This window comes from Trachinotus anak, unplaced genomic scaffold (genome assembly GCF_046630095.1).
Source record: "Trachinotus anak isolate AG129_WGS33_773 ecotype Australia unplaced genomic scaffold, CSIRO_AGI_Tana_v1 ptg000002l, whole genome shotgun sequence".
In the NCBI taxonomy this organism is placed as follows: Eukaryota; Metazoa; Chordata; class Actinopteri; order Carangiformes; family Carangidae; genus Trachinotus; species Trachinotus anak.
This window is the reverse complement of record NW_027273853.1, coordinates 16,843,446-16,855,572: the sequence shown is the minus strand read 5'-3', so window position 1 is coordinate 16,855,572 and position 12,127 is coordinate 16,843,446. Positions and strand designations below refer to the sequence as shown.

The 12,127-nt window shown below is 39.3% G+C and overlaps 2 protein-coding genes across 2 annotated transcripts; one reads left to right on the top strand and one right to left on the bottom strand.

Moving 5' to 3' along the window:
- Window positions 1-445: 445 nt before the first annotated feature.
- Window positions 446-6,317, bottom strand: ube2na (ubiquitin-conjugating enzyme E2Na). The gene is made up of 5 exons (XM_071502716.1): window positions 6,228-6,317; window positions 5,932-6,130; window positions 3,023-3,269; window positions 2,374-2,514; window positions 446-1,727 (listed from the first exon to the last, which is right to left on the bottom strand). The coding sequence occupies exons 2-5, from the start codon at window positions 5,959-5,961 to the stop codon at window positions 1,681-1,683; spliced, it is 465 nt and encodes a 154-aa protein (XP_071358817.1). The 5' UTR covers window positions 5,962-6,130; window positions 6,228-6,317; the 3' UTR covers window positions 446-1,680.
- Window positions 6,308-12,126, top strand: c1qtnf13 (C1q and TNF related 13). Its single transcript, XM_071502670.1, has 2 exons — window positions 6,308-8,434; window positions 10,174-12,126. Exons 1-2 carry the CDS (start codon window positions 8,404-8,406, stop codon window positions 11,244-11,246), a joined length of 1,104 nt encoding a protein of 367 aa, XP_071358771.1. The 5' UTR covers window positions 6,308-8,403; the 3' UTR covers window positions 11,247-12,126.
- Window position 12,127: the final 1 nt, after the last annotated feature.

The window sequence follows — 12,127 nt, the reverse complement described above, 5'->3', positions numbered from 1 at the left end:
CAGAGGTGTTTTCACTTGTACCAGCTAATTCATCAAGATGAATTTGTTCTGTGCTCACTCCTGCAGTCCTGAGAAAAGGTGTAATCAGGCAAAATAAGAGACACCTCTGCAGGAGGCCCATTTTTTAAATTACCCAGTAGTATGGTATAAATAGTATAAACTGGCTCCACTTCAAGTAGCTTCATTAAATTGTTGCTTAGACTTACTTAGACACATAATAATAATGCATAAATGTAACATACACCGTATTCTGTATAATAAACTTATTAAAATAGACATTCTTTTACATGAGTACTTTTGCACTACTAACTTTGTTCATGAGCAATTTATCCCAGTGTCTCACAACCCAACCAGCCAGCTATCCCTATCAAAATTACAGCATACATCAGCAGTATTTGTCACAGTTGTCTTACGTTTCCCATCAAGGATCACACACAGGCAGCTATTTATTAATCAATAGATTTTATTTACAGAACATAAAAGTATGCAGGTGAAATGTTTCATAGCATTCTGAGGGCAGGAAAACATTTCCTCCCCACACTGATAGAAAGAATGAATTTACAAACAGTGAATTGAATACAGACGTTTCAGCCACAGACCAATCATGACAGTCGAGAGTCACAGCCTTCATTGATCTTTTGGAGTTTGATCCCGTAACAGCCCAGCATTTTGCCTCACACAGGTCAGTCCCTCAACACCCCACCCCGACATGATGTCTTTAAACAACTGACAGCTTATATCCTTGCTTAGTGAAATAAATGCCATTGGAAAAAAGTAAGCCACTGAGGCTTGTAGAGTTAGACTATGATCACATACAGGGAAACAAGCAGAGTAGTTAGTATGGCAATAGCAAGAAAGATTCACATATAAAAGACTGGATATGGTAATAAAACATATACTATGTGCTAAAACTAAAGAAATCCACAATGTCCACCCTACCCTCCACATTATCTCACCATCCCCAAGCCTACAGTGCATCTACACTGAGAGTGGTTGAAAGTTAATGTGGCAGGTTCAGTTTGTTTTTTTTAGTCATATTACTTTGTATTTAATAAAGCCAGATGTGACTTAATGAAGACGCATGGCTACAGTTGCTTTTGTGTCCTGCTGCACCATCTACACAGGATGAAATCTGGTTTCCAGGTGAGTGTCTGCATACAGTGGGTTAGTAGTAGTTAGCTGCACAAGAAAACAAAGTTAAAAAAAAACAGGCATAAAATCTATACCATATTGACCACATCTAGCCAGTCTCTCCTCCTCGCCCACTCCATGGCTCCAGACACCCCAACTCCATGGCACCCTCCCTCAAAACAATGTGGAACACAGGACACACTCTTCCTCCCTAAATGTGCTTGTTCAAGCAGCAGCTGGCAAAAGCCTCTTTAAATCAATGGACAAAGAAAGCCAGGTGAGAAGAACTAAAACCTCTGCCCATGCATTTCAGCAGTAGTGAGTTAGGACAAAGACGAGTCATTTCATTACGAGTTTGCATTTAAATCACCAACTGTCAGCAGTTGTTTTCTCATTTACATTATATTCATGTTTATATTATAATATACATATGTGTATATTTAAGACTGTGTCCTTTAAATGCAAATGAAGTAGGAAGAGGTCTTGGCAGAACATGAGGAGTTGTGTTCACACTTGACTTCCATTTGTGTCTCCACTTGTTAGACTGCTCTACACTTCATTTTTGTTTCCAGCATAAAGCCTGGTCCATGACTTGGCTGTAAAAAGAAAACAAAACAGAATAATAGGATGAGTTAAATAAAATTTACCAATTTGTCTCACAATTAGCAGGAAATGACTTTTCACTAACCTTGTATTGTGAGACATAAAATTGTTAAGACTTCACCATGGGGGAGACACAAACCTGGTCACCTTATCGCTGCTTGCAGGTTTAAGTTAGTTTTTAATTTCATAAATGCAATGACTATAAATGACCACAAGGGACCCCTCATGTCTCAATTATACCATTGCATCCTGTCACATAGTGAGGACAGACTAAGAGACAGTGGAAGAACTTACTTCGAATTTGAAAAATGTGACCGTTTTTTTAAGCCTTTTTTAAACTTTTAAGTATAGCTTAATCATATTACAGTAACTGATTTATACAGTATACCATGTAGGTATGGAATAGATCATTCTGGTCAAGACAGTCGAAAAAAGATGTAGCTCCAAACATAAAAAACCACCTGGAAATGCAAAGTAAAGTGTACACTGAGCTTTGCTTTTGTGTATGTACATGTGTATTAAGGCTGGGTATTCCTTTAATCCAAATGACAGAATGAAAAGTGAACAGCCCACTAGATCAGAGCTGAATATAAAGTGTAATAAACCCTCCTATGAACCTGGACAGATCATAGTTCTCACCTGTTTCTATGGCTTCAGCTTCACTGGACTTCCACTTCTCTGCAACATCATTTGCTAGGGGATCATCAGGGTTGGGTGCACTTAGTAATGCCTGGATTGATAGCAGCACTGTGCGAATCTGCAGAGCTGGTGACCATTTGTCTGAGAAAAATAAAATACTGAGAGATTAATACGACAAAAATGGAGAAAAGAGTAAAGATGAATAGTGTAATTATTTTAAGCTGCAACAGCAATGAAGTAGTGACATGAAGCATTAGTGGGAGAAAGTTCCAGTTAGAGGTTTCAAGTGTAATGTACAAGGCCCTTGATCTTTTGAGCAAGATGAAATTGGCAAATCCCTCACTTCATTCAAAGGCCAAACATCACAGGACACAATACACACAGGCTTTCCAACAGTAACAAGCCAGACTCAACACTGTGAGGATAGAACAGATACAAAATACCTGTTAAAGCTGCTTGGGAACAAACTTTGTCTCAATTCATATTTTAAGGCAGAGGAAGAATATATGTCTTTTGGGGTTAACACACACTGTATACCACACATAACAGCTGGAGACATCTGGAAATGGGTTTCATGTTAAACAAAAGGTCATGAAACATACAATCTTCTATGTTCCTTAGCAGTAACTGTGACATTGCAATGACTTACCTTTCAAAATGTCTAGACATATTCTTCCCAGTTTGTCTACATTGGGATGATATATTTTGGTCATGAAGCGAACTTTAGGAGCTGCCATGGGATATTCCTCTGGTAAAAACAGTTCAAGTTTAAATGTGCCCCCCTCAAAAGGTGAGTCCTGAGGTCCAGAAATTACCACATGAAAGTAGCGGGCATTGCTCTCATCTGGCTCTGCCTTGATGCCTGGGACGGGCTCTGCAAGCAAACGCTGAGTTTCCTGGTGAAGAGAAAGGAGGACACAAGAACAATTAATTGGTGAAAAAAAAAAAAAGTCACTAGCATAAAACCCCCTTTCATGCATTTGCGCACAACAGTTTCTAATGTTAAAGCAGCTCCTGCGAGAGTTTCTTCTTTTGTAAATGAAAAATGTACAAAGGTATGTTTATGTGACAATTACAAGCCAGTTACTTAAGTAACTAGTAGTAGCTAAAGATACAGCTGTAATTTACACACAGTTACAACTGTAACAAGCATTACAGTTAACTGCACTGGTGGAAACTACACATTATTGTATTGGACTGGGTTTAAAAATATCTGAATCTTATTGGAAATGTCCTCAGGAATTTTTATTGGATATTGGTAAAAAACGGTTTAAAACTATTAATTCAAAAGATTTCTAGAAGCCCCGGCCCATACCTGAGAGCTGTATGCACCATTATTATTCTCACAACAGTGGTGTAAGGCAGGAGCTGGATCTTAGTGTGCTTGGCTTTTATCCTTAAACACAGAGGGGAGGGTTGCGTCAACTGCAACAGTGACTCAATGCTGTGAATCTGAAGACTCTCTGTGCAGTATGCAACTGTCTTCTAGAGGTGACACTGACTCAGCCACCACACCACAGGAGACCATTACTGCCATTTCCATCAGCCACTGCATAAAGGCTCCTCGCACCTCATACTGACAACCAAGTGACCTACAGAAACACACACCTTTACTGTAAAATCCGGCTTGTGGTATATGCATGAGGCAGCAAGAGTGGCACACCTGAGAGTTGCCTTCAACAAAGAAACTGCATTCAAGTTCACTGCTTTGCATGTCATTTTTTTAACTACAACTCTTCAATGTACAGACGGCATTCTCCAAACTATAGCACTGATAACAGACTCACTTTTCCTGCTGCATAAAGCCCTCAGATTATTTTCTTAGTAAAATTAAACCTAGTATCCCCTTGTGCCTGTTTGAAATGCAGCCCCTTAATATACACAGCACAGCTGACCACAACAAGACGATTAATAAACAAATATGTATAAACATGTATGAAAAACATAGCATTAAATAAAGCTTGTCAAAAGCCGCCACTCTTGTTTTCAACACTCTTCTCCTGAATGCAACTGGGAGTGAGATTCCTGAAATGTTTCAGATAACCCACAGACAAAACCATGCAGTGAAAACACAGACGGGAGAGGGGCTCCCAGTCCCAGTCACACGCTCTGAGGGCTCAAGGGCTTGGTCCACTAAGTACTGTTCCCAGCCTTCCCACCTTTTCCCACCAACAGCCCATCTGTGGTTTACTTATCCACCTGTGCAACCTTCTCTTAGATGCCATTCATGTTCCTATACTGCATTTATGATCAATCTAAATAGAAGGTAGGCCTTTACAAATCAGACAAGCTGTGATTTTTCAATGGTAAGGTAAATAAACAGAGTGAATGAATGTTATTTGCAAATATATAGCTATCGCACTGATGGCTTTCCTAAGGAAAAAGAAGACCGTAATGTAGCTTCCATGTGCATGTCTATTACCAGTGCAGTTCAGCAGGAGTTAACAACTGAAAAGACACAAAAATTAAAAGTCAACAAAACAGACAGTCTGCTATTACATGAAGAGACAAAAGCAACTGAGGGAAGAACCGGAAAGTTCTCCAAGATGCTTTGAACAATCTAGCTACCAAATGGTGATCCCACCACATATTGATCTGAATTTGATTTTTTTCTGTTTACTGCACTTTACCTTTTGTGCAGAAAACTTTTGGACAGACCTGTGCATTTTTAACTAACTACTAAGGCTGTCACAGTATGGAAATGTACTTGTCCCTTCAAGTAAGGTAACTATAGATTTGCATTTGGGTGGTGCAGTATCAGACACCTCCTCTTAAAAGCAAAGGACCGACAGCTGCCAAACGCCAGTGACAATACTGTACCCACTGTCTAAACCAGAGGATGTGAAGACGTCAATAGCATCTTCAATCCTCAGGCAAACTGCCCAGCCCTCTTTGGGTAGATAGCTAACATCATTGATGCAGGTGCTGCTGCATAGCCAGTGGCCATGCGGTACAAGTCTAATCATTTATCTTCCTACTTTATTTCTTAGTTTATACTTTACCACATTTGTCACCAAGTTATGATGCTTACTCAAAAAACTTGAAAAATTAAGAGGCGATTACAAGAGGCAAACGTGCCATTTTCAGTTTATGTATGACTAAATTAAACGCACAATACAGGGAGTATCAGGCTAACAGGGTTACCTCGTTAAATGCTCTTGTTTTTGTCATTCAAATATATACACAGCTAACAAACTAGCCCGGGTTAGCACACTTAGCCCGGGGAGCCAGCCATTTAGTTAGCACCACAGTCTGAGCAGTAGCAACTTGAGAACACCATCATGCTTAATAAGTATAATTAGAAAAGACAAGCCCGACAAAGAGAAAAATTATCCGCCATTTTTACGAGGCGCTGGTGTATTTTTAACCCACCGTGTATCAGTATATCTGGACACAAGAACGAAACGGAAGTTACTTTAGCAAAGTAACGTTAGCGAGCTGGATGCTAACGTTAGCACACAAAACTGTGCACCGGCAGAGCTCGTTGAAAGAGCTGTAAAGTCTCCAGTCGTGACAGAAAAGTCACACACGCCGCTGTTTTGAGTGTTAAATTATCACCTTAACGATCCTGCGGGGCAGTCCTGCCATCTTGTCTTAAATGCGGGCTTTTAGCTCTCGGTGGCTGCTCTCTGTCGTTGGCATTGACAGCAAACACACGTCTTCCGGGTCCTTTGCGTCCTGCCAGAGGATGGACAGCTGAGACGAGCAGCAGCTCCTCTGGTGTACCGTCAGCGTTTCTCACAGATATCATGTTAAACTGCACCAATATACAGGTCGGTAAGTGCAACATTAGACTTATGCAACAGAAAGTAAACCAGAAAGTGCAATTTCTGAAGGCATTGCGGTGGGGTTACCTCTGCACAAACTGAAGCTGAACTTCGTAGCTGGGTTGACTTTGAATGAAGAAGCAGTTGAAGTCGTTTTAAGAGATGGAGAGGGGGAAGTGAAGACTTTTTAAGTGAGTTGAAAAACAGAGCGCCGTGTACAATACAGGATCTCACCCATAAAATATATTTTTAAAAATATAATAAAGGGGCTGGGGAGTAAAAGTTTGAATTAAGTTTTAAAGACCTGGTTTGAAAGTTTCTCTCATGGTCGTTTCCATGGCAGCTAAACTGCGTTGCTGTTGGTACCAGGCTGCGCGTGTGTGTCAGTCACAGTTGATCAGCTGATCCGAATCCCGGCTGCGGTTAATGGTTTCCATAGTGATGGTAACTGCTTAGTTACACCTGGTTGAAAGAGGGATTATGGCGAGACACACCTCTAAACTTTAGCTTGGCAGTCAAAGAGCATTAGACTTTGTATTTTCTGAGAGAGGAGGCTCCGCTAAATGCAGTGATGTAAAGTATTTGTTTGTGGTGTCAAAAATGTGGGAGGTGCAGCGATTTTAAAAATGCCCCTCTCCCTGTTTTCCTCCATGTTTTCTGGTCTCAGTTAATATCGGCGTTAATGGGGCAGTTGGACGGTACTTCCGTCGCTTAGAGGCTCATAGTTCAAATTCTGTAAGTCGCTGTGCTGTGTTAGTCACATTGTGTGAAAGAAAACAAATTTGTCTACTTTCCGACAAAAACGATGTGTGCAGAGTGAAATTTTTGGCCGTGAGGATGAGTTAAACAGACATTTTTCAGACCAGCTGAACAGCTTCTCCCCACTCTGCCTGTGACGTCACTCACTGTCGCCAAAAATGATGGAAAGTTCCTGAACACGTTGACCTTTGAATGGAGTTTCTACCTGAGAGTATAACTGAATAAGTTGTGGAAAACTGGAGCTTTTGAATATCTTGTCCATTCATCTTAATGGGAAAAACAATGTCAGAAAAACCTTGAATATTTTGGAAGGTATGAAATATTTAAAAAAATAAAATAAAATAAAAAATACATCCGATAATGTTCTTTAATTGAGCTTAACATTTTAAAGTTTGAATGGAGTTCTTATGTTGAAGCCTCTAAAAGGAGATTCGAAGCAATTTTTGAGCCTGAGAAGAACATATAGATGGATCGGTTTGCAGCAATCCCACCTACTGAATTCATTCTGATGAAATATTTTAAAACAAAGTCACAGGAATATATTTTAAATTCTACATTTAATTTACCCAATTAATGAATATCAAAAGAAACATATTAGGGGCATTTCTGAATTCTCTGGATTTTGTGATATTGGAACAGAAACAATACTTTTATTTTACCACTGTATTTCTTTGAAAAGTTTTGTTAACTGATGTGGAACATATATTTGACATGCTGTGTGGGATAAAGATTCATTCATGAAAGATTTTACACATTTTCTATGAGAAAAATGATTCAAAAATCAGAATGTCATCAAGACAATGGCCCCAAAAACCTTATTTTTCAGTTTATATATTTATGCTCCCATGTTTTCTTTATTTTGTATAGCTTTGTGGGACCCAAATAAAGCATGAGAGCAGACTGAAACCACATACAAATTAGTAAAGTAGTGGTTATAATCGTTTAAAACATTCATTATTCAATAATTTGAAAAGTATAGTATGAATTTTCATTGTGATTTTAATGTCAGTATTTATTTACATACACAGTTATATTGCTAATTTTCATTTTTCCGACAACTGGTGGCATGTCACTTTATCCCCCACTTGGTTTATACCTTATATCATAGAACACTTAAAGAGTGTTTTTTTGTTTTTGTTTTGTTTTGCTTTTTTTGTAGTGCACTTTTCCAGCACCTGTTTATCTAAGGCTGCTTTCTCTGTGAGCAAAGGTTTCTCTGAAGTTCTCAGACTTTGTGCTACTCGACCTTTGTCAAACAAAACAAACCATAAATTAGACGTAACACTTCCACTGGCCAGTGAGGCTGCATGATGCAGCTGCATCTTCCCTTTTTTCAGCACTGCAGGTTGAAATGGGAGCTATTGGAGGGAGTTCGGAGCTCCTCCCTGACATATCTGTATGGACAAAAGCTTCGTCCCTTCGGGTGTCAGACCTGTTACGTGGAAATTAGCGGTGCAGCAAACTAAGAAGAACTTTACATTTTCTGACTAAGAAAAAGTCCAGGATGTCATTTCTGCTCCAGCATCGCCCAACAGGTGGGTTTGATTTTTTTTTTTTTATTGGTTAATCTTTTTGGCACAAATGTTGCATAGAAACAGTAGTAGAATAAGAAATGTATGGATAATCTGCATTTTATTTGCCTGAGTATGTGTATAATAAATTTTACAAGTCTCTGGACACTATAGAGATTTTGTCCTGATTATGAGTGATTCTGATCTCGTTCAAATTCACACTATTTTACATCACTGGCACAGAAACATGATTTCTGCTCAATGAGAATACACTGTTAGAGATTTTGGAATATTTAGATTTTTTTTTTTTTGGAAAAGTTTTATTTTAAACAAAAGATGAGAGCATCTGAGTAGCATTACTATTCCTAACCCTGACCCTGGGTTTGCCACCACAGTTTAGCTCTAAACACCTATCATTAGCCTTTTGTAAAATATGTATATTACAGGCAGCAGGGGAAACAGCCAGGTGTAAAATGTTAAGGCTATAATTATGACTTATGTTTGTTGCCTTTACAGATGCAAGGTTTCCGCTCATTTAGTCATGATCATGGAAGCTCCTCTGACGAATCTGACCTTGTTTGCTTTTAAACTGATCTATTTCTGTATATATATGTAAACATACAATATTTTGTGGCTTCTTTAGTATATTTGTTGAAAACAGGGGTTTTCTTGCTGAATGTGTCTTATATGTGTCAAGTTAAAATGGCAGAATTTTAGGAATGTAAACAAATTAAGCCCCTAAAAAATATCAAAAAGACTCAGTTTTCACAACGCTGTCGTCATAAGAACGCACACTGATTTGCTGCAACTTATCCACACTTCAAAGTAATGCTTCATTTATAGTTTCCAGTGTGTCTTTTAGCCCTGCCCGACCACACCAACCCGCTGAAATTCCATTGTTAACACACACAGGAACAGATGAACCAGCACTTAATCTAGTCCCTTCTCTCAGTGCACAGAGAGAACAGACAATATCAGCCACATCACAGGGGCTGCTGCTCACACTGCTTGATTTGAGTGGGAAGATCTTTTTTGACAGGGCTTAGCCAGGGTATTGTACTTAGATACATTATGGGTCAAACTCTGGCTGATACACAAGACTCAGTCTAAAAGAAGTGTGACTTACTTCTCCAGCTGTTTTGGCTTGTGACCCCTAAATTTGAAATGATGTATACTTGTGACCTATCATCACAAGTTGTGCCCTGAGATGGACAGCAGTTTTTCTTTTCAGATTGTTTCATTCCAAGTTCCACATTTTCATTAATATGCTTTTTCACTTTCCGGTGTAGATCTGTCTGGTAAATATGAGGCAACAGCTGGCAGGTGGTTAGCTTAGCACAAAGACTAAAAAAACACAGCCTAGCATCAAGAAATACTGCAGTGCATAACCCCTCATGAAAAAGCTAACTGTTGTTCTTACACTTCAGTTTTTGCACAAATTCAAACAAGATATAACATGTTAATTTGTGAGCTTTAAAGGTGCTGATAGGGGGACTGTGTTACTTATGGACAAAGCTAGGCTAGCTGTTTCCCTCTGTGTCCAGTCTTTGTGCTAAGCTAAGCTAACCAGCTGCTGGTTGCAGCTTCATATAATCATACAGACATGAGAGTATTATCAGTTTTCTCATCTCACCCTCAGCAAGAAAGGGAATAATGCTAAATAATTCCCTTAATCATCAGATTTATCTTGTTTATTTTGAACAGCAAAAAATATTGTAACTCTGTCATCTGTAACTGTCATTTTCTTGATTTTCCTTTTCTAGCTCATAGGAGCACACACTGCTACCTGGTATGTTTATTCATCATGATCACCTTCCCTGGAGCAGTTTCTCCCCTTCATGCCCCCCCAGTGACAACAGGTCTCCGCTCTGCTTTCTCTGCCACACAAACCAACAGTGTAGTGGGAGGCAAGCATAGGGCAGTGACTTTCAACAGGCTCATGGTTAACATCGGAGGGGATTTCAATCCAGACACTGGCCACTTCCGCTGCCGTATCCCCGGGGCTTACTATTTCTCCTTCTCAGTGGGGAAGTTCCCAAAGAAAATGCTTTCTGTCATCCTGGTGAAAAATGGGGAGGAGGTGCAGGCTATAGCGTATGATGACTACCGCAAGAAAGGAAGGAAAGTTCAAAGCCAAAGTGTAATGATTGGTTTGAAGGAAATGGACACAGTGTGGCTGCTTTTACAGCAGAGTCCTCAGTATGCTTTGTACAGCAATGCTGGTCCTTACATTACCTTCTCTGGTTACCTCATCTATCCTGACATCTCCCCAACCAGCTACATCAGCAACCACCTGGCCCCCCCAGGGCTGTCCTACCCAAACTGTCCCCCTCAGGCTGATCCCCAGGCCAGAGGTCAGGCATCAGAGCAGCCACGGTCTGCCTTCTCTGTGGCACGGACATCCACACTCATGGGTCAGAGTAGCAGGCAGCAGGCCAAGCCTGCTCTGACCTTTGATGTGGAGTATGTCAACATTGGGCGCCATTTTAACAAAACCTCAGGCATGTTCACTTGTCACTTCCCGGGGGCATACTTCTTTGCCTTCACTGTGGGGAAACACCCCCGTAAGGCTGTTTCTGTGAAGCTGATGACTGGAAAGGGTGAGGTGCAGGCGATGGTGTTTGATGAAGACACATCGAAGAGACGGGAGATGCAGAGTCAGAGTTTGCTGCTGTTTCTCCGTCGGGGTGACAGTGTCTGGCTGTACAGTCAGCAGGATGAGCGTTATGCTGTCTACAGCAACCAGGGGAGGTACACCACCTTTTCTGGCTTCCTGGTTTATCCTGAGGATGTACCGCTTACACCTCCAAACACCCAGGACAGAACTCACGCCTAAATGTCTTTAATTTAAAAAAAAAAAAAAAAAAAAAAAGCAGAAAGGAAAACACAATTTTTTTTACTGAAAATCTGTAGGTTATTTTCGATGTGTGTGAAGAAAAAAAAACTTTTAACTGTGGTCAGTACGGTGTAAGTATATTTACTATTTACTGCTTCGTTTTATTTGCATTTTATTTTCTTTACAGTAAATAATGTAATTTCAGGCTTAATATTTGTTGCCAAATAAATCCACAAGATGGTGCTAGATTACAATTATGGACACTAACTAGCATGCAAGATGGCTATTTGTATATGTAAGTGCAATTAGCTGTGAAACAAAAAAGAAAATGTAGGCTATTGTCTGTGTATAATAAATTATTAATTAAGTAATAAGATTTGGTTTTGGTTCACAAATATACGTACTTTGAAATTTCTTTGCTTTTAAAACTTTTTCAAAAGTTTTTTGTTTTGTTTTGTTGTTTGTTACATGTAAAAATGATCATTGTGTGGCATGAGGGCAATTATGTAAATGATGTAAAGTTTATTCGCTGTAAAGTGTTAAAAGTTTCTTACTGTAAAAATCAGCCTTTGACATACATCATGAATGGTGATAGTTAAGTTTAATATGGAACTTTTATATTGTGGATATACTGTATCTGAATCATATGGATGTTTGTGTGCATTTCAGGCTAATATAATAAATTCACACACTTTAATGCATTACTATGTTGTCTTTTCTTCTAACCCAAATAATTTATACAAATTATGTGTCATTTTTTTATTTGCAGTATGCCAGGTATCACAATACCTAAGAAAGAAAGAAAGAACCAAACTATTTCAAAATTTAGACCTCTTCATAAGTGTAATGGTATATATTAAAATGAGACATTAAAACAACAA

Excerpts from the sequence above, each read along its gene's own strand:
- ube2na (XM_071502716.1), bottom strand. The coding sequence starts at position 5,961 with ATGGCAGGACTGCCCCGCAGGATCGTTAAG. Across the intron at positions 3,270-5,931 it reads TGCCCCGCAGGATCGTTAAG|GAAACTCAGCGTTTGCTTGC; the intron begins GTGATAATTTAA and ends TCTCTTCACCAG. Across the intron at positions 1,728-2,373 it reads AGCTGAAGCCATAGAAACAG|CCAAGTCATGGACCAGGCTT; the intron begins GTGAGAACTATG and ends TTCTTTTTACAG.
- c1qtnf13 (XM_071502670.1), top strand. The coding sequence starts at position 8,404 with ATGTCATTTCTGCTCCAGCATCGCCCAACAG. Across the intron at positions 8,435-10,173 it reads GCTCCAGCATCGCCCAACAG|CTCATAGGAGCACACACTGC; the intron begins GTGGGTTTGATT and ends TTCCTTTTCTAG.